The 24,206-nt window shown below is 40.7% G+C and overlaps 1 protein-coding gene across 1 annotated transcript; it reads left to right on the top strand.

Annotated features, from left to right (window-relative positions):
- The first annotated feature begins 8,200 nt into the window (after positions 1-8,200).
- On the top strand, positions 8,201-18,656 carry LOC133621317 (gap junction beta-4 protein-like). The gene is made up of 3 exons (XM_061983345.2): positions 8,201-8,463; positions 11,482-11,919; positions 17,941-18,656. The coding sequence occupies exons 2-3, from the start codon at positions 11,533-11,535 to the stop codon at positions 18,385-18,387; spliced, it is 834 nt and encodes a 277-aa protein (XP_061839329.1). The 5' UTR covers positions 8,201-8,463; positions 11,482-11,532; the 3' UTR covers positions 18,388-18,656.
- The last annotated feature ends 5,550 nt before the right edge of the window (positions 18,657-24,206 follow it).

Raw genomic sequence — 24,206 nt, forward strand, 5'->3', positions numbered from 1 at the left:
GACGGAGCCGGCCATTTTGGATCCCGTATTCGCCCAACTTTTTAATTCAGACACCGAAGGAGAAGAATTCGAGGGATTTATGAATGAAGAATAACTTCAGAAAGTGAGCGTTATGTTTATTTTGTGTGTTGTGACATTTCTATTGCTCTGCACTATTTTGAATTTTACTATGTTTGTGATTGCACATTTGCACATTACCGTACATTTTGGGAGTGAACAGAGTTGTTAGAACGCTGGTTTTTAATATATTATTAAAGTTTGACTGACCTATCTGACTGTTTTTTTGACATTCCCTTTAGCGCAGTTAGATGCGGCTTATAACACGGGGCGGCTTATAGGTGGACAAAGTTTTGAAATATGCCGTTCATTGAAGGCGCGGCTTATAACCCAGGGCGGCTTATGGTGCGGAAAATACGGTATATATATATATATATATATATATATATATATATATATATATATACATATACATATATATATATATATATATATATATATATATATATATATATATATATATATAAAACGGGATTTTATAGATAAAATAACAAAATCCCCTGAAGAGCAGGGAAACCTGCGAAACAGGCTTGTAGGGATGAAATAGCCTCCAGGTTTTTTCCTGACCTAACAAATATTCCGCTCTACCTCGGTATTGAGCACTGTATATATATATATATATATATATATATATATATATATATATATATATATATATATAAAACATGAAAAAGTATGTACAGTATTTAAATAAACAATATAATAATCTTTTTGGGCAGGGAGTGAAACTACTAAAGTGCACAGACGTCAAAGCCAGCAGTTAAAAAAAAAAAGTAGCTTGTTACTGCCCATCACTGTATGTATATATTCATATACGTATATATATACATATATCCACATATATATCCACATTAAATTAAAAAAAAAAATATATATATATATATATATATATATATATACGTATATATATACATATATACACATATATATATCAACATAAAAAAAAAATATATATATATATATATAAATATATATATACATACATAAATATACATATGTATATATTTATTTAATTATGTATTTTTTAATTTGATGAAAAAAATACAGAGTTAGTCTTGACTAAATCATTTTTTATGAAATCAAATGGAAAGTATGAAATCGACGCTACTGGGTCAGTAGGAAGCACCTAATGAACTGAGCCTGTCAAACATGTTTTGTGTTTTTTTATTTTATTCTTTTTATTTCATTTACTTTATGCTATGAGGGAATTGCGAAAAGCAATGGAACATTAGCAGCCTCTAGAGGCCATGACTGGCATTACAGCGATGCTCAGTTCCATCCTATAAATACAGTAATAATATATATCTGTATATTTTATTTTATTATTTTAATTTATTGCTCAAGCTAGATTCGGAAAACGTCCTTTTTCAAAACACTACACACAATTAGCACAAACACATTTTCCATTGTCAGAACATCTCAGATATATTACACAATGAAGCACTGTTGTAAAAAGTATACATTTCAGTATAAAATTGTGTTGTTTTTTTTATAATATGAAAGACACATTTATTAAAGCGTGTCCCAATGATAAGAGTGTGCTAAACAAGGTTGCAGAAAAAGTACAATAACACAGTAAATTCACTACCAAAGACCAGTTTTGCAGACTGAAAAAATAATTTGACTTCATTGTGAATCATACGATATTATAAACTGTATCAAAACATATCACTTTGCTGTAAGTTAAAAAATCAGAAACATAGAGTCAAAAACTGCATTGGTGCAGGTTCGGAAAAAAAAAAAAGAAGTCACAATCCTTGTTTTTTTGTGTGTTCAGTGCTTCTTCCTGTTGAGCGCTTCTATTTTTGTTCCACATTCTGTTTTTGTTTACTCTTGCAGTAACTTCACCACTGTTTCTGAATGCTGTTTTCCACACCTGCTCGTGATTAGTGATCGGGGGACACTGGCTTGATGACCAATGTTCAGGGTTTGGATTTTTGCCTGCCTGGCCCTAATCAAAAGACCTTCACATCTGCACTACTCCTACCGTCTCTGTACCCTGGGCCACGCCAAAAGCCACTATGCAGCTCTTTTTATTACCAAATCTGTGTTTTATGTGTATTATGTTGCACGATTGCACCAAGAAAAATTCCTAGTTTGTGAACCTGTTGTCAAACAATGGCAATAAAAACTATTCTGATTCTGATTTTGATTCTTCTGTTATAACCAAGACAAATACGTGAGAAATACGGTCAAAACATACAGTATCAAATTACAGTAAAAATATAGCGCTGTATTTTAATTATTAGGGGTGTCCAAAAAAAAAAAAGTTAATTAATTGCGATTTTCAATAGTAACAAATCGTAATCGATTAAAAAAAAAATCAAAAATCCCCAAGAAATGAACTTTTCAATCACTTAAGTCAGGGGTGCTCACACTTTTTCTGCAGGCGAGCTACTTTTCAATTGATCAAGTCGTGGGGATCTACCTCATTCATATATATAATTTATATTTACTTATTTATTAAACATATGTTTTTGTTAACAAGTTAAAGGTGTTTAATGATAATGCAAGCATGTTTAACACATATAGTTAATATTGTTAATAAATTAAAGGTGTTTAATGATAATACAAGAATCAGGGGTGCTCACACTTTTTCAGCATGCAAGCTACTTATAAAATGATCAAGTCAAAATGATGTACCTACTACAAAAATGCAAAACATATTTATTTCTAAATATATTGAGGATTCTTTATATCAACAATGTATGTTGATGTACATGCATAACCGCATGAGCCAATATTGCACAACACAACACAATTAACTATGTACATTTTTTGTCATTACCCGAGTTTACTCTGATGACTTGCACTGAATTGAATCAGTCAGGGATGCATAGTCCGGACAGTAGCTGCTGACAGCCAGCCTCAAGCACACTTCCAAATGTTCATCAGTCATGGTGGAACGGTACTTGGACTTAATGATCTTCATGTGGGAAAAGGCTGACTCACATAAATAAGTGGAGCCGAATAATGCAGTCAAGGAGATAGCACATTTCCTGATGTTGGGGTACTTTACCTCTGTGAGTAAGTTCCAGAACTGTCCATGAGCTCTGGACTTCAGCTCAATGTCGGCTTGCAGTGTCAAAATCTCATCTTCCACTCCAGAAGAGTTCAGGTGAAATAGTGTTGCAATTTGTGATGCGAGGGAATCAACCTCAGCATCTTCCCGAAAAGGATAGCACATGAATGTAGCGACTGGCTCGAGCAAAGAAAAGTCTTGAAAGCGTTTGTCAAACTCTGACAGACAATTGTCAATCTGCTCTGTGTAGCGTGCACTGTCAAGTTGCACACAGGCCTTCCCTTGCATCTCCAGCTCTGACGCCAGGTTCTGGAAGTTTGCCAAATCATGGCGCTGCAGCTTTGAGGAGAGATGTTTCATCTTTTGTTTGAAAGCATTAACTGAGCTGATCATATTGATCACTGTTTTGTCTTTTCCTTGCAGCTCTAGATTAAGATCATTCAACATGTTGGTCAGATCGGTTAAAAATGCCAAGTCTAACAGCCACTGACCGTCATTTAGTTGCGTGTATTCTGCATGTCCAGCTGCTACACGGAAAAACTCCTTAATCTCTGGACAGAGCTCTCGAAATCTTTGCAGGAATTTCCCTCGACTAAGCCATCTCACGTCAGTGTGCAGTAGAGATGCGCGGATAGGCAATTTATCTCATCCGCAACCGCGTCAGAAAGTCGTCATCCATCCGCCATCCACCCGATGTAACGTTTGATCAGAACCTCATCCGCCCGCCATCCGCCCGTTGTTATATATCTAATATTAATTAAAAAAAAAAAAAAAGGGTGAAAACTACGCGAATTGCACCTTGTGCAGACAAGATTTTTCGATCGGACACGGAGGAATTAGCGATGTAAAAGACCACGTTGGGACAAAAAAACACAAGTCTAATGCCGTTGCTAGCGATACAAGTGGAAAACTTTCAACGTTTTTCGTCGCCCAAACAGATTCTTTGGATGTGATAAATGCCAAAGTTTTATTTACGGAGGCAATAATTGAGCATGGACTTCCAATCGCACTGGCTGATCACATGGGACAGTTAATAATGTAATGCAACCTTTAAAAATCATTACGCGGTGATCGCGATCCCAAAAATAAACTTTTCTTGCATGATAATGTCCAGAAAATTTCGCTTTATATTACTATAGAGTCCTTTTAACGAATGAGTTTGATGGTTTATCACAAACCTTAAATGAAATTCCATGGCCACCGTCCTGCTCTCTATATCAACCAGGGTGAGCCCCACCCCTTTCGTGAGCGCACTGCGCGTGGAGTGACACCTGTTACGCGCCCCCGGCAACAGGGGTGGCAAGCAGGTAAGCTGCGTGGGCGGAGCGCGCGGAGTGACCCATGTTACGAGCCCCCGGCCACGGGGGTGGCGGGCAGGTAAGCTGCTTACCTGCTGCGCGTGACGCCGGCCGCGGCGAAAGCGGACGAGGCGGGATGTCGGTGCGGTGGGCGCGGTAGTGACCCTGGACGTGCGTCGGGCCCTTCTCGCGGATCGCCTCAGCTACGGCTCCCGGTGGGGCCCTCTCGGGGGAAGGGGCCTCGGTCCCGGACCCCGGCGAGGCGTCCCTTCTCCGCTCCGTAAAAGTGTCCATCTCTTTTCTTTTTTTTTCTTCTGTTGTGGCATATGCTGCAGGTGCCTGCTCGTTTTTCGTATGTGGGTAACAACATTTAACTATGTATATATATTTCCCAATTGGTTTAACTGCCACCCGCAAAAAAAAAAAAAAAAATCTAATTAATCCGCCCGACCCGACCCGCGAGCGGATAAAATCTTATTTTTTTTTATTTCATCCGCCCGATCCGCGGATAATCCGCGGACTCCGCGGTTGTGTCCGCAAACCGCGCATCTCTAGTGTGCAGCAACAACTCAGAGTGGTCGCAGTCAGCCTTCTCCAGATGTGCACGAAATAACCGTCTTTGAAGAGATCTGGCGCGAATAGAACAGGCGATCTTCATTGCAACATCCATGATCTCCTTCATGTTGAGCATTTTAGCGCATAACGCTTGTTGGTGGATTATGCAATGGTAATTTAGGAAGTCCGGGAAATCATCGTCCTGTCTGCACTTGGCAATAAATGCATTCAAGCGGCCAACCATTGCGGGCTCCATCCGTGGTGATAGACATCAGTTTGTACACTGGGAGCTGAGTTTTCTCCACAAAGTTTTTAAACGATTGAAATATGTCCTCTCCTCGCGTCTGTTCTTTCATGGGCAGTAATGTTAATAGCTCTTCTTTTGTAGTGATATCACTAAACACCATACGGATGAAAATGCACATCTGGGCTGTGTCACTCACGTCCGTAGATTCGTCCAACTGCAGTGAGAAACACTCGCAATCTCCGATGTCCGTCCAAAGTTGCTGGGTTAAATCCTCAGCCATGGCTTCACAGCGCCGTGTAACTGTACATCTTGACAGCTGGAGAGCTTTGATCGAAGATAATATTTCTGCCTTATTTTTAAAGTCTCGAAACAATGAGTCAGCTGCTTCAACGAATGCCTCCTTTACCATCTCTCCGTCTTGGAAGGACTTCTTGTTATTAACGATGATGTGACTCACCCGGAATGATGCTTCGGTGCCGACTTTCGCTTTTGAAGTTTGTTGTGTGAAAAATGACTGCTGTCCGGACAACTGGGATTTCAGTTCCTTCACCTTTCTCTTTCTCAGCTCGCTTTTCAGCGGGAAGTCGGTGTCGTATTTTCCATGAATAGTCCGAAAATGCCGCTCCACATTTCCCTTCTTTGGTATTGCGATGGCAGATTCCCATTCCGTATGAAAGTGATACGTTTTTGTCTTCTTACTTGGTCCAGCTCCCCCACTCATTTTTATATACTTAAGAGAAAAAAACGAAGGCTGAAAATTGGCGGTAACTCGCTGACAAGCTTGTTAGCTTTGCTGCACTGAGCGCCGTTGTTTGCGCATGCGCAGTGACCTAAGTGTCAGAAAAACGAAGATGTCACCTGACTGGCTGCCCTGTTTATCAATCAAAAGACGGGGTGGATGATAGGCTGGCGTAAATTTGCATTACATAAAAAAAAATAAAAAAAATAAAAAAAAATTTTTTTTTTTTTTTTTTACTGTAATGCGATCTACCAATACTACCTTTGCGATCGACTGGTAGATCGCGATCGACGTATTGAGCACCCCTGACTTAAGTAAATGTTTGGGTAGAATTTTATAAAACAAAACCACTTTTCTAATGTTTGTTTTTGTTTATTTATCAGAGCTGTTTATCTATTTTATGAAAGAATGTCATGAATCATAGAACCGGCACCCAATGTTATTAAAAAAGTATTGTATTTGAATCGAGACTCTTTTGGAATCGTGAATCAATTCTGAATCGAATCGTTACACCCAAAAATCGAATTGAATCGTGTGGTGCACAAAGATTCACAGCCCCATTAAATATACTTGTTCAAAAAACCTTTGCCATGTTTTAGTGAGTACTTGGGCCTACTACGCTACTGTATTTTCATTATTAAGGGTTTCAAAAAAAAAAATGTTTTATCGTGATTCCTCTTTGTAACGGTTCTTAATTGATTAAAAAAAATTAAAAAATATTTTCCCCAAAAAATGAACTTTTCAATCACTTTATTCATTCACATTATTGGGTAGAATTTTGTCAAACAAAACCACTTTTCTAATGTTTGTTTTTGTTTATTTATCAGAGCTGTTTATCTATTTTATGAAAATATGTCGTTAATAGAACCGGCACCCAATGTTATTAAAAAAAAAAAGTATTGTATTTGAATCGAGACTCTTTTGGAATCGTGAATCAATTCTGAATCGAATCGTTACACCCAAGAATCGAATCGAATCGTGTGGTGCACAAAGATTGACAGCCCCATTAAATATACTTGTTCAATAAAACCTTTGCCATGTTTTTAGTGAGTACTTGGGCCTACTACACTACTGTATTTTCATTATTAAGGGTCTCAAAAAAACCAAAAACGAATTAATCGTGATTCCTCTTTGTAACGATTCTTAATTGATTAAAAAAAATTCTAAAATATTTTCCCCCCAAAAATGAACTTTTCAGTCACTTAAGTAAATTATTGGGTAGAATTTTGTCAAACAAAACCACTTTTCTAATGTTTGTTTTTGTTTATTTATCAGAGCTGTTTATCTATTTTATGAAATAATGTCATTAATCATAGAACCGGCACCCAATGTTATTAAAAAAAAAGTATTGTATTTGAATCGAGACTCTTTTGGAATCGTGAATCAATTCTGAATCGAATCGTTACACCCAAGAATCGAATCGAATCACGTGGTGCCCAAAGATTCAAAGCCTCGTTAAATATACTTGTTAAATAAAACCTTTGCCATGTTTTTAGTGAGTACTTGGACCTACTACGCTACTGTATTTTCATTATTAAGGGTCTCAAAAAAATAAAAAGTCGAATTAATCGCGATTCCTCTTTGTAACGATTCTTAATTGATTAAAAAAAATTCAAAAATCGTTTATTTTGGGGGCGTTTTTTCCTCCAAAAAACTGAACTTTTCAGTAAATGTTTGGGTAGAATTTTATAAAACAAAACCACTTTTCTAAAGGTTTTTTTTGGTTTATTTATCAGAGCTGTTTATCTATTTTATGGAGGAATGTAGTTAATCATAGAACCGATGTTATTAAAAAAGTATTGTATTAGAATCGAGACTCTTTTGGAATCGTGAATCGATTCTGAATCGAATCGTTACACCCAAGAATCAAATCGAATCGTGTGGTTCACAAAGATTCACATAAATAAAACCTTTGCCTTATTTTTAATGAATACTTAGGCCTACTACGGTACTGTATTTGAATGTTGGTCATGATGGTGGTACTTGGTTTTTTATATGGTGAAAAAAGTTTGGTTTACCGTCAACAAAATAGAAATTCCAGGTCAGAATTGAAGTGACATGATCCGAATGAAAAAAAAACATGATTACCATATTTTCATCTACGTCATATGGTACGTCCTGCACTCCTTGTTCCACCCTGGCACACCCAGCATTCCTTGCTGGTTACATTTGTGTGGTCATGTGACTTCCAGGCTGCGTTTGATTGGTAAAAGACAGTCAAAGGTGGATTGGTGGAAGCGAGTCATGTGACAAGTCCCTACAGAAAAGGTAAAAGTGCAAGCAGTAACCCATAGATTATAAACAAACCAGTGCCTACCTAAATTTACACATTTACAATTTAAGGGTATTTTTTTATTTATTTATTTTTTCAATCGTTTGGTTTCGTTGTGTGTGTTGTGACAGTTCCCCAAACAAGTTTAATTGGAATGTGCATACCAGTGTTGGGCGATGTTTCGCCTTTTGTTCCTTAATGGTGAACCATGATCACAAGTCGAGTCGGTCCCTGAAGGAGCGACTCCTTTTCAAGGCTTTTCCCACCTAAAAGGTATGTTGACTTCATGCAGGGATCAAATACTTCAAATATGGACTTGTCAGCTAAAAAGGAACAAAAAATGACAAAAGCTATATAATAGATTCTTGCAAGAGGGTTTTATTTGCCTAAAAAAAGCATGTATCTCCAAATGTAATGTAGTTTTTAAATCTGAAACAAAAATAATGGAGGCTTTTTTTGTTGTTTTCTCCCATGAGTTAGATTTTTTTTCATCCAAAAAAGTTGTCTTTTTTTAAATAAAGTGTAAAATCCCTTGTTTTTAATGCAAAAAAAATGTACAAACCTGAAAGTGTAGTTGAGTTTTTATTTTGATGTGAGAAACCATGATACCATTGTTTTGTTGTTTGTTCCTTTAATGATAAAAACTTTATTTTTTAATTAAACATTTTTTAAAAAGATAAATCATTATTGTTGTCATTTTTTTTAAATAAAATTTTAAATCCTCTAAATTCAGTTTTTTTTTTAAGTAAAACATTGAAAGTTAACTAAGGTTTTCACATTGATCTGAAAAAACAATGATGGATTGTTCACTTGTTTATAAATGTTGTTTATCATTGTATCTTGCAGGTTTATAATGATAAACATGAACATTGTCAGCTATTTTTTTTAAAAAGGGAAATTATTCCAATTCGACAAAATAATAGATGGATTTATTTTCCTAAAAAAAAAGTATATCTCTCCAAATGTAATGTATTCTTTTAATCTGAAAAAAAATAATGTAGGCTTTTTTTGTTGTTGTTCGCTTCATGAGTGATACAAACTTGAGTTTGATTTTTTTATCCCAAAAAGTCGTTATTGTTGTCATGAAGACTGTCTTTTTTTTTAATGAAGTTTAAAATCTTCCAAATCCTGTTTTTATTGCAAAAAAAAAATGTACAAACTTGAAATTGTAGTTGGGTTTTTATTTTGATGTGAGAAACCATGATAGAATTGTTTTGTTGTTTGTTCCTTTAATGATAAAAACTGTATTTTTCTATTAAAAAAAATAAAATAAAAATAAGATAATCCTGTATCGTGCAGGTTTATAATGATAAACAAATGGTGATATCATTATATTCATGTTAGCGTTTAAGATAGCGAGTGATTTGCAAGCTGCCAGCTAGCAATTAGGGTGGCAGTCTCCAGGTAGCTATTAGCACTATGCTAGTTGTCAGCTAGCGATTATTGCACCAGTTGGTAGCAAACTATTAGCGCTTTGCTATTTGCCAATAAGCAATAAATGCACTAGTTGCCAGCCAGCAAATAAAGCTGTGCTAGTTGCCAGCTAGCTATTAAAGCTGTACTAGTTGCCAGCTAGCTATTAAAGCTATGCTAGTCGCCAGCTAGCAATCAGCGCACAAGTTGGCAGCTAGCAAATAAAGCTGTGCAAGTTGCCAGTTAGCAATCAGCTTGCTAGTTTTCAACCAGCGATTAGTGCACGAGTTGGCAGCGAGCTATGAAAGCTAGGCTAGTTGCCAGCTAGCAGTCAGCTTGCCAGTTGTCAGCTAGCGATTAGTGCAAAAGTTGGTAGCTAGCTATTAGCACTTTGTTGTTTGCCACTAAGCAATAAATGCATTAGTTGCCAGCTAGTTGTTATCTAGCAATTAGTGCACAAGTTGGAGGGTAGCTGTTAAAGCTATGCTAGTTGCCAGCTAGCAATCAGCTAACTGGTCTTTAGCGAGCTGTTTGCTTGCTGTTAGCTGGTCTTTAGCTGGTCAATCAGCTAGCTGGTCTTTAGCTGGTCAGCCATCTAGCCATTAAAGCTTAGCTAGTTGCCAGCTAGCAATCAGCTAACTGGTCTTTAGCTAGCTGTTTGCTAGCTGTTAGCTGGTCTTTAGCTGGTCAATCAGCTAGCTGGTCTTTAGCTGGTCAGCCATCTAGCCATTAAAGCTTAGCTAGTTGCCAGCTAGCAATCAACTTGCTAGTTGTCATCTAGCAATTAGCACACAAGTTGGCAGCTAGCTATTAAAGCTATGCTAGTTGCCAGCTAGCAATCAGCTACCTGGTCTTTAGCTGGTCAGCCAGCTGACTAGCTGGTTAGCTGGTCTTTAGCTGGTCAGTCAGCTAGCTGGTCTTTAGTTGATCAGCTAGCAAACTGGCTAGCAGTTTAGCTGGTCTTTTGCTAGCCTATTGCTAGCTGGCTAGCTGGTCTTTAGCTGATCGGTCAGATAGCTGGTCTTTAGCTGGTCAGCTAGCTAGCAGGTTAGCTGGTCTTTAGCTAGCTGATTGCCAGCTGGTTAGCTGGTATTTAACTGGTCAATCAGCTAGCTGGTCTTTAGCTGGTCTTCAGCTATCTCGCCATTGAAGCTATGCTAGTTGCCAGCAAGCAATCAACTTTCTAGTTGTGATCCAGCAATTAGTGCACTAGTTGACAGCTAGCTATTAAAGCTATGCTAGTTGCCAGCAAGCAATCAACTTTCTAGTTGTCATCTAGCAATTAGTGCACAAGTTGACAGCTAGCTATTCAATTTGTGCACAAGTTGGCAGCTACTATTAAAGCTATGCTAGTTGGTCTTTAGCTGGTCAGCTACCTACCTGGCTAGCTGGTGTTTAGCTGGTCAATCAGCTAGCTGGTCTTTAGCTGGTCTTCAGCTATCTAGCCATTGAGGCATAGCTAGTTGCCAGCTAGCAATCAACTTGCTAGTTGTCATCTAGCAATTAGTGCACAAGTTGGCAGCTAGCTATTGAATTAGTGCACAAGTTGGCAGCTAGCTATTAAAGCCATGCTAGTTGCCAGCTTTTTTGACTGATTGATTGAAACTTGTATTAGTAGATTGCACAGTACAGTACATATTCCGTACAATTGACCACTAAATGGAAACACCCCAATAAGTTTTTCAACTTGTTTAAGTCGGGGTCCACGTTAATCAATTCATGGCAATCCGCCAGCTGGTCTTTGGCTCGGAAAACTTTGAAGACGTAAAATAAATGATTTGAAAAAATGCAAAACAAAGTCATTATTGTGGTTTGGTGATTAAAAAGTCATGTTTCCCCCCCAAAAAAGCCTTCGCTCACGGTCCACTTCCTTTGTAGAGTCGGGGCGGCCGTTTTGGGAACTTCCTCCACCCCCGCCAGACAGCGGCTATGAACTGGTCAGCACTGCAGCTCCTCCTCAGCGGGGTCAGCCAGTACTCCACGGCCTTCGGCCGCGTCTGGCTGTCCATGGTCTACATCTTCCGGGTGCTGGTGTTCGTGGTGGCGGCGCAGCAAGTGTGGGGCGACGAGAGCCGGGGCTTCACGTGTAACACGGCCCAGATTGGCTGCAACAACGTCTGCTACGACGCCATCTTCCCCGTCTCCCACATCCGCCTGTGGTCCCTGCAGCTCATCTTCGTCACCTGCCCCTCCCTGTTGGTGACGGCCCACGTCAAGTACCGCGAGAAGAAGAACAAGACCTACACCCTAACGCACAAGGGGAAACACTACGCCAACCCTGGGAAGAAACGTGGAGGTCTGTGGTGGACCTACTTGGTAAGCATGGCTGATGATGTTTACATTGTTTTTTACATGTCCATCTATCCATCCATTTTCTACCGCTTGTCCCTTTCGGGGTCACGGGGGATGCTGGAGCCTATCTCAGCTGCATTCGGGCTGAAGGGGGCGTACACCCTGGACAAGTCGCCACCTCATCACAGGGCCAACACAGATAGACAACATTCACACTCACAGTCACACACTAGGGACCATTTAGTGTTGCCAATCAACAACAGAGACTCTGATTTCCCTCGCCCGGACGTGGGTCACCGGGACCCCCCTCTGGAGCCAGGCCCGGAGTTGAGGTACAATGGCGAGCGCCTGGTGGCCGGTCCTGTCCCTATGAAGCCCGGCCGGGCACAACCCGAAGTGGCAACGTGGGTCCCCCCTCCAATGGGCTCACCCCTCTTGGGAGGGGCCATAGAGGTCGGGTGCGATGTGAGCTGGGTGGCAGCCAAAGGCAGGGCACTTGGCGGTCCGATCCTCGGCTACATAAGCTAGCTCTTTGGACGTGGAACGTCATCTCACTGGGGAGGAAGGAGCCTGAGCTACTGCGCGAGGTGGAGAAGTTCCGGCTGGATATAGTTGGACTTACTTCGACGCACAGCAAGGGCTCTGGAACCAGTTCTCTCGACGGGGACTGGACTCTCTTCCACTCTGGCGTTGCACGCAGTGAGAGGCAACGAGCTGGGCTGGCAATTCTTGTTTCCCCCCGGCTCAAAGCCTGCACGTTGGAGTTCAACCCAGTAGACGAGATGGTAGCTTCCCTCCACCTTCGGGTGGGGGGACGGGTCCTGACTGTTGTTTGTGCTCATGCACCAAACAGCAGTTCAGAGTACCCACCCTTTTTGGATACACTCGAGGGAGTACTGGAAAGTGCTACCCCGGGTGATTCCCTTGTTCTGCTGGGGGACTTCAACGCTAATATTGGCAACAACAGTGAAACCTGGAGGGGCGTGATTGGGAAGAATGGCCGCCCGGATCTGAACCCGAGTGGTGTTTTGTTATTGGACTGTTGTGCTCGTAACAGATTGTCCATAACAAAACACCATGTTATAACATAAGGGTGTCCATATGTACACTTGGCACCAGTGATCGACTTTGTAGTTGTGTCATCGGATTTGCGGCCTCATGTTTTGGACACTCGGGTGAAGAGAGGGGCGGAGCTTTCTACCGATCACCACCTGGTGGTGAGTTGGCTGCGATGGTGGGGGAGGATGCTGGACAGACCTGGCAGGCCCAAACGCATTGTGAGGGTCTGCTGGGAACGTCTGGCCGAGTCTTCTGTCAAAGAGAGTTTCACCTCCGGAAGAACTTTGAACATGTCACGAGGGAGGTGCTGGACATTGAGTCCGAGTGGACCATGTTCCGCACCTCTATTGTCGAGGCGACTGACTGGAGCTGTGGCCGCAAGGTGGTTGGTGCCTGTCGTGGCGGTAATCCTAGAACCTGCTGGTGTCCACCAGCGGTGAGGGATGCCGTCAAGCTGAAGAAGGAGTCCTATTGGGTTCTTTTGGCTCATAGGATTCCGGAGGCAGCGGACAGGTACCGACAGGCCAAGCGGTGTGTGGCTTCAGCGGTCTAGGAGGCAGAAACTCGGACATGGGAGGAGTTCAGGGAAGCCATGGAAAACGACTTCCGAACGGCTTCGAAGCAATTCTGGACCACCGTCCGCCGCCTCAGGAAGGGTAAGCGGTCCACTGTCAACACCATTTATGGTGAGGATGGTGTTCTGCTGACCTCGACTAAGGATGTCGTGTACTTCGAAGACCTCCTCAATCCCACCAACACGTCTTCCTATGAGGAAGCAGTGCCTGGGGAATCTGTTTTGGGCTCTCCTATTTCCGGGGCTGAGGTTGCCAAGGTTTTATTTTATTACATTGTATTAAACAAAACCAGTTTTCTTTTTAATATTACGGATATTTATCAGAGCTGTTTATTTTATGGAGGAATGTAGTTCATCATAGAACTGTCACCCAATGTTATTAAAAAAAATGTATTGTATTGATTTTGAATTGAGAATAGTTTTGAATCAAGAAACAACTCCAAATCGAATCGTTACCCCCAAGAATCGAATCGTGTGGTGCCGAAAAATTTACAGCCCTGATAGATATACACCTGTATATATATATATATATACACCTGTATATATATATATATATATATATATATATCAGTGACGTGCAGTCACTATAGGCAGGTGAGGCGGGGCCTCACCTGCCATCATGGAAAGAAAAAAAATGTAAACATTTTTTTTTTTTTATTAAATTGTTATATGTATCCAGTGATTATACTATAAAGTTATTTTCCATTTAACTTCACCCGTGTTAGATTATTTTTATTTAAAATCGCTGAATTTTCACATTTGCCGTTCAAATACTGAGAAGAGACGGTGCGGTGAACAGCAGCCAGTCGAGGCACGTCACTCAGTGCCTCAACATGGATTGCGGACTCGGCTAACTGCTGGTCTGCTGTGCAGTGAGACCGTATTGCTATATGAATTATATTATACATTTCCATAGTTTAGTTAGCTGAGGTATATAATGTACAGTGTATTTTGTCAACAACTGTATGTGTGTAAAGTATTTCTTGTGCTGAGCGATCATAAAACGGCTGCAAAAGACGCACTGGCTGAGGCTCGCCTCCTGCACCCACGCCGTAGAATGCACGGCAACCCCTGACGGGAGTGTTATATCAACTAAAGCCCACACTTAAACTTTCCACGTGCAAGATTGAATCTATTTAAAAAAGTTATTTCATAAGAAGCCAAAAAGTGCAAAAACAATAATGTTCGTGTTGGAGGAGTTGTGAATGACGGCAGGGCCACAACATTAGGTACACCTGCACACTGCAGGTGTACCTAATTCACAACTCCTCCAACACAAACATTATTGTTTTTGCACTTTTTGGCTTCTTATTAAATAACTTTTGTAACCTATTTTTATGGGCTTTTCTCTTTGTGATGTTAAGTTCCTGTTATGCGCTGTTATACAGTATATGCCTTGAGCTCTTATTTTGAAGGCGCTAAGAGCGGAAGTGACGACACGTTGGAGTTTTTGAAAGAATGTAAATAAAGTGGTCCTCGTGTAAACTGGAGCCTCCGTGTTTGTTATTTTGTAGTTTCATACAGTATAGGCGACATTTATAAACCCTCGGTTACACTTTTTTAAATAGATTCAATCTTGTACGTGGAAAGTTTAAGTGAAGGCTTTAGTTGATATAACACTCTCGTCAGGGATTGCATTAATCCAGCACAATAGCGGCTCATGGATTTATTTTATAAGTAAAGGTAAGACCATAATAACGTTTTTTTTTTATTAAATGTGCTTTTTTGTGTGCTACAGTTTGTATGTGTAAAGTTAAAGTTAAGTTAAAGTACCAATGATTGTCACACACACACTCGGTGTAATGAAATTTGTCCTCTGCATTTGACCCATCCCCTTGATCACCCCCTGGGAGGTGAGGGGAGCAGTGGGCAGCAGCGGCGCCGCGCCCGGGAATAATTGTTGGTGATTTAATAACCCCCAATTCCAAGCCTTGATGCTGAGTGCCAAGCAGGGAAGAATGCTGGTATGAGCTTTTAAACATAACCCGTTAACTACTGCCAATCAAATGGTGAATAAGATACTCTTTAGGGTTCATATGTTTGTAAATCTGACTGTGATGAAGTCAGTGCCTCACCAGCCATCAACCTCACCGCACGTCACTGATATATATATATACATAAATCTCCAGGCCCAGACGGCTATAATGCAGAATGTTATCAAATATTCAGCAATGACTTATCTCCTCTATTATTGGACATGTACTAATCATTCGATAATCGTTTTCTACAACCTTAATTTTTTCTCATATCACATTGATACATAAAAATGATAAAGACCCATGGATTTGCATAAAGTATCGTCCTTTATTCCTACCTAATATGGACAATAAAATGTTAGCAAAAACCTGACCTACACGTATATCAAATGATACCAGAAAAATAATTGTATGTATCTGTACTCAGTGGCCTAGTGGTTAGAGTGTCCGCCCTGAGATGGGTAGGTTGTGAGTTCAAACCCCGGCCGAGTCATACCAAAGACTATAAAAATTGGACCCCTTACCTCCCTGCTTGGCACTCAGCATCAAGGCTTGGAATTGGGGGTTAAATCAACAAAAATGATTCACTGTTCACTGCTCCCCTCACCTCCCAGGGGGTGATCAAGGGTGATGGGTCAAATGCAGAGAATAATTTCTACACACCTAGTGTGTGTGTGACAGTCATTGGTACTTTAACTTTAACTTTAACTGTATAGTAGTAGTCCACGGGTGCGTGTGTGTGTGCATAAGCCTGAAAGTCACTCTGTGTGGCGTCACTGTAAAAACTGGCAACTTGGCTGCCATTTTTTTTTCACCGTACAATTCAAAGTGTTAATCCGCCCACCTCTACTTGAAAGGACACCAACAACTGAGGGATATTGTCAGGTTCAAACACTGATGACATCTATTAAACAGACAAAGAAGCAAGGAATTAAAGGCCTACTGAAATGCGATTTTCTTATTTAAACGGAGATAGCAGGTCCATTCTATGTGTCCTACTTGATCATTTTGCGATATTGCCATATTTGTGCTGAAAGGATTTAGTAGAGAACATCAACGATAAAGTTCGCAACTTTTGGTCGCTGATAAAAAAGCCTTGCCTGTACCGGAAGTAGCAGACGAGTAGCGTGACGTCACAGGTTGTGGAGCTCCTCACATCTGCACATTGTTTACAATCATGGCCACCAGCAGCGAGAGCGATTTGAGCGAGGATGAAAGATTTGTGGATAAGGAAAGTGAGAGTGAAGGACTAGAGGGCAGTGGGAGCGATTCAGATAGGGAAGATGCTGTGAGAGGCGGGTGGGACCTGATATTCAGCTGGGAATGACTAAAACAGTAAATAAACACAAGACATATATATACTCTATTAGCCACAACACAACCAGGCTTATATTTAATATGCCACAAATTAATCCCGCATAACAAACACCTCCCCCCTCCCGTCCATATAACCCGCCAATACAACTCAAACACCTGCACAACACACTCAATCCCACAGCCCAAAGTACCGTTCACCTCCCCAAAGTTCATACAGCACATATATGTCCCCAAAGTCCCCAAAGTTACGTACGTGACATGCACATAGCGGCACGCACGTACGGGCAAGCGATCAAATGTTTGGAAGCCGCAGCTGCATGCGTACTCACGGTATCGCGTCTGCGTATCCAACTCAAAGTCCTCCTGGTAAGAGTCTCTGTTGTCCCAGTTCTCCACAGGCCAATGGTAAAGCTTGACGGTCATGTTTCGGGAATGTAAACAATGAAACACCGGCTGTGTTTGTGTTGCTGCAGTCGGCTGCAATACACCGCTTCCCACCTACAGCTTTCTTCTTTGCTGTCTCCATTGTTCATTGAACAAATTGCAAAAGATTCACCAACACAGATGTCCAGAATACTGTGGAATTTTGCGATGAAACAGACGACTTAATAACATTTGTACAGTCTTCCACCACGCTCTGACAAAAGATTGTAAGCCTCCTCTTTTATTTGGACTTTCCCTGATTACATGGCAACAGCTGTTTCTAAAGGAAGGGGGGTCGTAAACAGCCATCGCCTCTGGTTACAAAACAGTTCAAAGAAAAGGTGCCTGGAGGGGGTTCAGGTCTTGCTTCCTCTCCGCTTTGTAGATCTCGGGTCAAGACAAAATATTCCTGGATTACAATACATCAAAGAAACTGACACCTTCATGTCGCTTCCCATCCTACACAGTGGAGTTTTACAAGCCTTTTGATTGGTAAGATCAAAGACAGCTTTTGTCTGCTCGCCGGGAACTCATTGGAACACAAAGTTTTTAGATATAATTATTCTGACAGATGTGGTAGATTTTTCTCACAAGTAAACAGATTGTACGGACCCATGTTACTAATGAAACCAACAAAAAGTGTCTGTTGCATAATATTGGACCCTGAATGGTAAACTATGACTTCTGTTTAATTAGGTAAGCCTGATTTTCAAGATCCTGTTCGACACCGGCTTCGTCTACCTCCTCCATTACTTTTACAAGGACTTCGACATGCCCCGACTGTCCAAGTGCTCCCTGGATCCTTGCCCCAACACGGTGGACTGCTTCATTTCCAAGCCCACGGAGAAGAAAATCTTCACCATCTTCATGGTGGTCTCATCCCTGGTCTGCAGCCTCATCTGCGTCTGCGAGTTTACGTACCTCATCTGCCAGCGCATCCTCAAATGCCGGGCGAGGAGGAACAAGAGGAGGAGTCGGGAGTTTGCCGGCGAGGAGGAGATGGTGCCGCTGACAGAGCTGTGGTCCAACAGGGTGGATCCCACCGTCTCCATCAACAACCTCAACAATGTGGTGGAAAAGGAAGGGCAGGCCCAGCAAAAAAACGATTCCAAGAGTAGAAATGGCAAGGTGAAGCACACTTGAGGAGATATAAGTGACTGAGGACATACTCATCCATTCAGGGATGACTTTTCGCATTTAAGGGATTTTTGGTGAAAACGACAAAAAACTTAAATGTTTGAGGATGTATTTTGGTGTATATTTAAAAAAAAAATTATTCTATTGTAATATTTTTCTATTTTGTTTCCATTTATACCCCCATTATTTACTTTTTAAATTCGATCTCAATTTTGTACACTGCTGCTGGAATTTTAATTTTCCTGAGGGAACTCTCCTGAAGGAATCAATAAAGTACTATCCATCTATCTATCTATCTATCTATCTATCTATCTATCTATCTATCTATCTATCTATCTATCTATCTACCTACCTACCTATCTATCAGGAAGAGTTGAACGTATTGGCAAGAAAGTTAAAGGGGAACATTATCACAATTTCAGAAGGGTTAAAACCATTAAAAATCAGTTCCCAGTGGCTCATTTCATTTTTCGAAGTATTTTTCAAAATGTTACCCATCACGCAATATCCCTAAAAAAAGCTTCAAAGTGCCTGATTTTAACCACCCGTCCATTTTCCTGTGACGTCACATAGTGAAGCCAACACAAACAAACATGGCGCATAGAACAGCAAGCTGTAGCGTCATTAGCTCGGATTCAGACTCGGATTTCAGCGGCTTAAGCGATTCAACAGATTACGCATGTATTGAAACGGATGGTTGTAGTGTGGAGGCAGGTAGTGAAAACGAAATTGAAGAAGAAACTGAAGCTATTGAGCCATATCGGTTTGAACCGTATGCAAGCGAAACCGACGAAAACGACACGACAGCCAGCGACACGGGAGAAAGCGAGGACAAATTCGGCGATCGCCTTCTAACCAACGATTGGTATGTGTTTGTTTGGCATTAAAGGAAACTAACAACTATAAACTAGGTTTACAGCATATGAAATACATTTGGCAACAACATGCACTTTGAGAGTGCAGACAGCCCAATTTTCATCAATTAATATATTCTGTAGACATACCCTCATCCGCGCTCTTTTCCTGAAAGCTGATCTGTCCAGTTTTGGAGTTGATGTCAGCAGGCCAGGGAAGGTAGGGTCGATATTCTTCTCTTGATCATCTTCGGTGGCATAAGGGACGGTGTGAGCCAAGACATCCAGGGGGTTTAGCTCGCTCGTCTGCGGGAACAAACTGCCGCCATTGCTTGCCGTGTTACCGAGGTCCCTGAATTGCTCACACACTCCGGCAGATTCAATGGGGGTCTGGCGGCAGATTTCTTTGACTTTATCGTTGGAAATGCATCTGCTTTGAGTGTCGCAGGATATCCACACATTCTTGCCATCTCTGTCGTAGCATAGCTTTCGTCGGTAAAGTGTGCGGAACAAACGTCCAATTTCTTGCCACTTTCGCATCTTTGGGCCACTGGTGCAACTTGAATCCGTCCCTGTTCGTGTTGTTACACCCTCCGACAACACACCGACGAGGCATGATGTCTCCAAGGTACGGAATATAACAGAGCTGATTTGACTCGGTGTTTGAGAAAATGGCGGATTGCTTCCCGATGTGACGTCACGTTGTGACGTTATCGCTCCGAGAGCGAATATTAGAAAGGCGTTTAATTCGCCAAAATTCACCCATTTAGAGTTCGGAAATCGGTTAAAAAAATATATGGTCTTTTTTCTGCAACATCAAGGTATATATTGACGCTTACATAGGTCTGGTGATAATGTTCCCCTTTAAGAATTCTCCATGTTTGTGTCCATTTTGCAGAGGTCTTTGTTTTGAAGCACTTTGTTTGGCCGTGCCACTTCCTTGTGTTACTTGGGCTAACTTGTTTTCTCTCTGCCGCGTTCAATCGGTGACGACGTGAGTGTTGTGACGATTGCACATCGTACATTTAAACTACCGTATTTTCCGGACTATAAGGCGCACTTTTAAAATCTTTTTTTTTCTTCTCGCCTAATGTACGGAATAGTTTTGTTTGTGCTTACCGAACTCGAAGCTATTTTATTTGGTACATGGTGTAATGATATGTGTGACCAGTAGATGGCAGTCAAACATAAGAGATAGGTGTAAAGTTAAGTTAAAGTACCAATGATTGTCTCACACACACACACACACACACACACACACACACACACACACACACACACACACACACACACACACACACTAGGTGTGGTGAAATTGGCAACTGCAATATGACTCAAGTAAACAACACCAGCATTGTATATGTTCCTTTAAAAATACAGAACGTTACACACGCTGCTGAAAAATCTATCAAAATGTTTTAGTAGGACTTTGGTAAGCTATGAAGCCGCACCGCTTGATAGATTGTACTGTGCTTCAACATGGGAGAATTATTATGGTGTGTGTATAAGGTAAGACATATTATCTGGTGTTTTGTTTCACAATATTATGCAAAAGCAACTTTTCTTACCTTCTGGTACCTGCTGATCTGTATTAGGGATCTGCATAAATCCTGAAAAATTGCGCCCGTCCGCCTTTGTAGTCCGTGGTGACACCGTAGTCGATAAGCTTCTTCTTTTTCTGTTTCTTCTTGTTATGTGACATTCATCCTCCGCTGTTGCCATTTCTAATATAAAGTAGTGTAAAGTTCTTACTTATATCTGTCAGTAAACTCACAATGAAAGCGCTAAAACATACCGGTATAGTGAGTTTACATTATTCACCCAAGGAACTTTAGTTATTAGAGAGTTCCAGTCGGACGGTTTTTCACGGGACACATTTCCAGCCTTGTTGTTGTTGCACTAGTGAGCCACGGATGAGGAGATGCTGCTCCGTTATTGGTTGAAGCAAAGTCTGAATGTCATTAAAACAGTTAGCGCCATCTTTTGACACTTCTTCCACTCCCGTCCTTGCACGCTACACCGCTACAACAAAGATGACCGGGAGAAGAAGCTGTCGAAGGTGAGCCACGTAAATAAGACCGCCCACAAAACGGCGCATCCTGAAGTGACTGTCAGAAAGCAGCTTGAAGATGATGTGTAAAACATCATCCATGCAACATTTTGACCAAAGAACCACCATCACATGTTATGTAGAACACAAAGATTAGACCTGAATAGACCCATTTATCGGCAGTGCGCCTTATAATCGGGTGCGCCTTATATATGAAAAATAAAATAGACTGTTCATCGGCAGTGCGCCTTATAATCCTGTATGTCCTGCAATCCAGAAAATGCAGTATTGTTGGGCATTACTACGTTTGTGTAATGTTTTAGTGGTTTTCGAAGAACATTATTATAATAGTTACTCGCTCGCACATCACTGCTAAGGATTGTTGTTTCTATTGTGGCTAGCTTACACATGCTATTTTAAAACTACACCATATCAACAGCTTGTATTATTATATTATTAATTTAGTTTAAATATGTGTATATGTATATATATATATATAGATACAAAACTGTCACGCTTGGGTCGCATTTTACTGCACAGGTCGTTCTCCCAAGATGCAGCAGGAACTCCGGAGGCAAGGTGCAGGTGACACAATGATTTATTTGTCCAATAAACATGCAAAAATACAAAACTACTGTCATGTCTGTGTAATCATGTTTTGTTTTAGTCATGTTTTGTTTAGTTATTGGACTCTTTAGTTTCTGGCTTTTCACTCCCTTGTCTTGTTTCCATGATTACCCATTAGTTTCACCTGTTCCACGTTTGGACTCATTGTGCACTCTTGTTTGTCACTAAAGCAATCCATTAGTTTTCACCTGTCACGTCACGCACCTGTTTCACGTTTTGAGTCACGCACCTGTTTTCGTTAATCATGTCTGTAGTATTTAAGTTCATTGTTTTCAGTTTGTCTTTCTGGTGACATCCCACATTTATGCTCTGCACATTTCTGACACTTTTTTCATGTCCATCATTCACGCTGCTCTTTTTGTCCATGCCAAGTAAGTTTTGTTTATTAATGCTATAGTCTTTTGGTTTCATAGTTTGTTCTCCGCCACTGTGCGCGCTTTTCGTTTGTACTTTATTTTGATATATTAAATAAATCATGTATTTACATTCCCGGCTCGCCCGAGCCAACTTCCCGTTGCATTCCGGAAAACCAAACACCCAGGACCAAGTCATGACAACTACAAGATACAAACAAAAAAGACGGGGAGCAAAGGAACTGGCTAGGGCAAAAGCTTGGCATAAAAGCGGGAATCAAGAATCATGGAAGCAGGGGTGTTATGCAACGTAACTTGTTGCATGGAAGCAAATAAAACGGCCAGACCGAGTGTGGCGAAAGGCAGGAATAAATAGCTCTCTGATTAGTGCCCGGGAGCAGGTGAGCGTCCCGAACACTAATCAGAGGCAGGTGAAAATAATCAGCACCCATGCCAACCAAGAAACACAAACCCAGGGGTGCTGAAACAGGAACTGAGGGAATCGAAAACTAAGCAAACATGATCCGGGCAACGGATCATCACAAAAACATACTAAAATTCCACCTCCGTCCAGTGATGAAACATCTTATGAGCACCCAGCACCTTCTATTCTTTATCGTTATTGTCAGTTATCCATTCATCTATTTGGTACCAAAATGTATTTTGAGACTTTTCTATATAAAGGGGACCACAAAAAATTGCATTATTTTAACAAAAAATCTCAGGGTACATGAAACATATGTTTATTATTGTAATTTAGTCCTTAAATAAAATAGTGAACATACTAGACAACTTGTCTTTTAGTAGTAAGTAAACAAACAAAGACTCCTAATTAGTCTGCTGACGTATGCAGTAACATATTGTGTCATTTATACACCTATTATTTTGTACACATTATAAAGGACAAGCTGTAAAAATGGATTATCAATCCACTTGTTCATTTACTGTTAATATCTGCTTATTTTCTGTTTGAACATGTTCTATCTACACTTCTGTTAAAATGTAATAATCACTTATTCTTCTCTTCTTTGATACTTGACATTCGTTTTGGATGATACCACACATTTAGGTATCATCCAATACATCCTGTGTCCAGGGACGTATTTCCTGAGTTTATAAACATAATACGATTTTTTTTTTTTTAAAGAAAAAAGATTTTGTGACGATAACAAATATCGATGTAATCATAGTAGTATCGACTAGATAGGCTCTTGTACTTGGTATCATTACAGTGGATGTCAGGTGTAGATCCACCCATGGCGTTTGTTTACATTGTGACGCCGGTGAGCTATTCTATCCTCCTACGGTGTGTAGTGAAGCATGTTTAGCTATTTCTTGTCCTGTAAGAAACTTACTTTATTTGTTGCCATGGAGACAAGGATTAGTGATTTGGAAGTAGCTAAAACACTGCAGACTGCAGATGGATGTTAGCTGCTAACTAGCTAGCCATGTCTTAAAGCACCTCTTCCTGAGGGTGTTCCAGTGTTATAACTTCACCTTTGTCTTTAGTTTTAAGACCAAAATGCATCCATTCCTTTTCTGCCTACACACTGTGTCTGCTTGTAAGTCCTCAGTGAGTGTGCGCTGCCGAACATGCTCCTCTGCTCCCAAAAACAGCAATGCCACGACAACAGAGTATCGTACTGTTTTTGATGAATTAGTACCGCGATACTATACTAGTACCGGTATACCGTACAACCCTAATTTCTTATATATATTATTGTTTTCCTGTTCTTGACAAAAATATCTTCACACAGAAATATCTAGAATCAATGCTATGGAAAATAATAATAACACCCAAGCGATAACGTTCCAAACAGCATTTTTTGTCATTGTTACTTGTCCAATGCTTGTTTACTTTAGCACATGTCTGAACGCTTAACATGTTCCAGACTAAAGTGTCAGTCTGCCTTTAAAAATAGAATGCTACAAAAATGGTGC

Source organism: Nerophis lumbriciformis, linkage group LG21 (genome assembly GCF_033978685.3).
Source record: "Nerophis lumbriciformis linkage group LG21, RoL_Nlum_v2.1, whole genome shotgun sequence".
NCBI classification, from domain to species: domain Eukaryota; kingdom Metazoa; phylum Chordata; class Actinopteri; order Syngnathiformes; family Syngnathidae; genus Nerophis; species Nerophis lumbriciformis.

Excerpts from the sequence above, each read along its gene's own strand:
- LOC133621317 (XM_061983345.2), top strand. The coding sequence starts at position 11,533 with ATGAACTGGTCAGCACTGCAGCTCCTCCTCAGCGGGGTCAGCCAGTAC. Across the intron at positions 11,920-17,940 it reads GTCTGTGGTGGACCTACTTG|GTAAGCCTGATTTTCAAGAT; the intron begins GTAAGCATGGCT and ends CTGTTTAATTAG.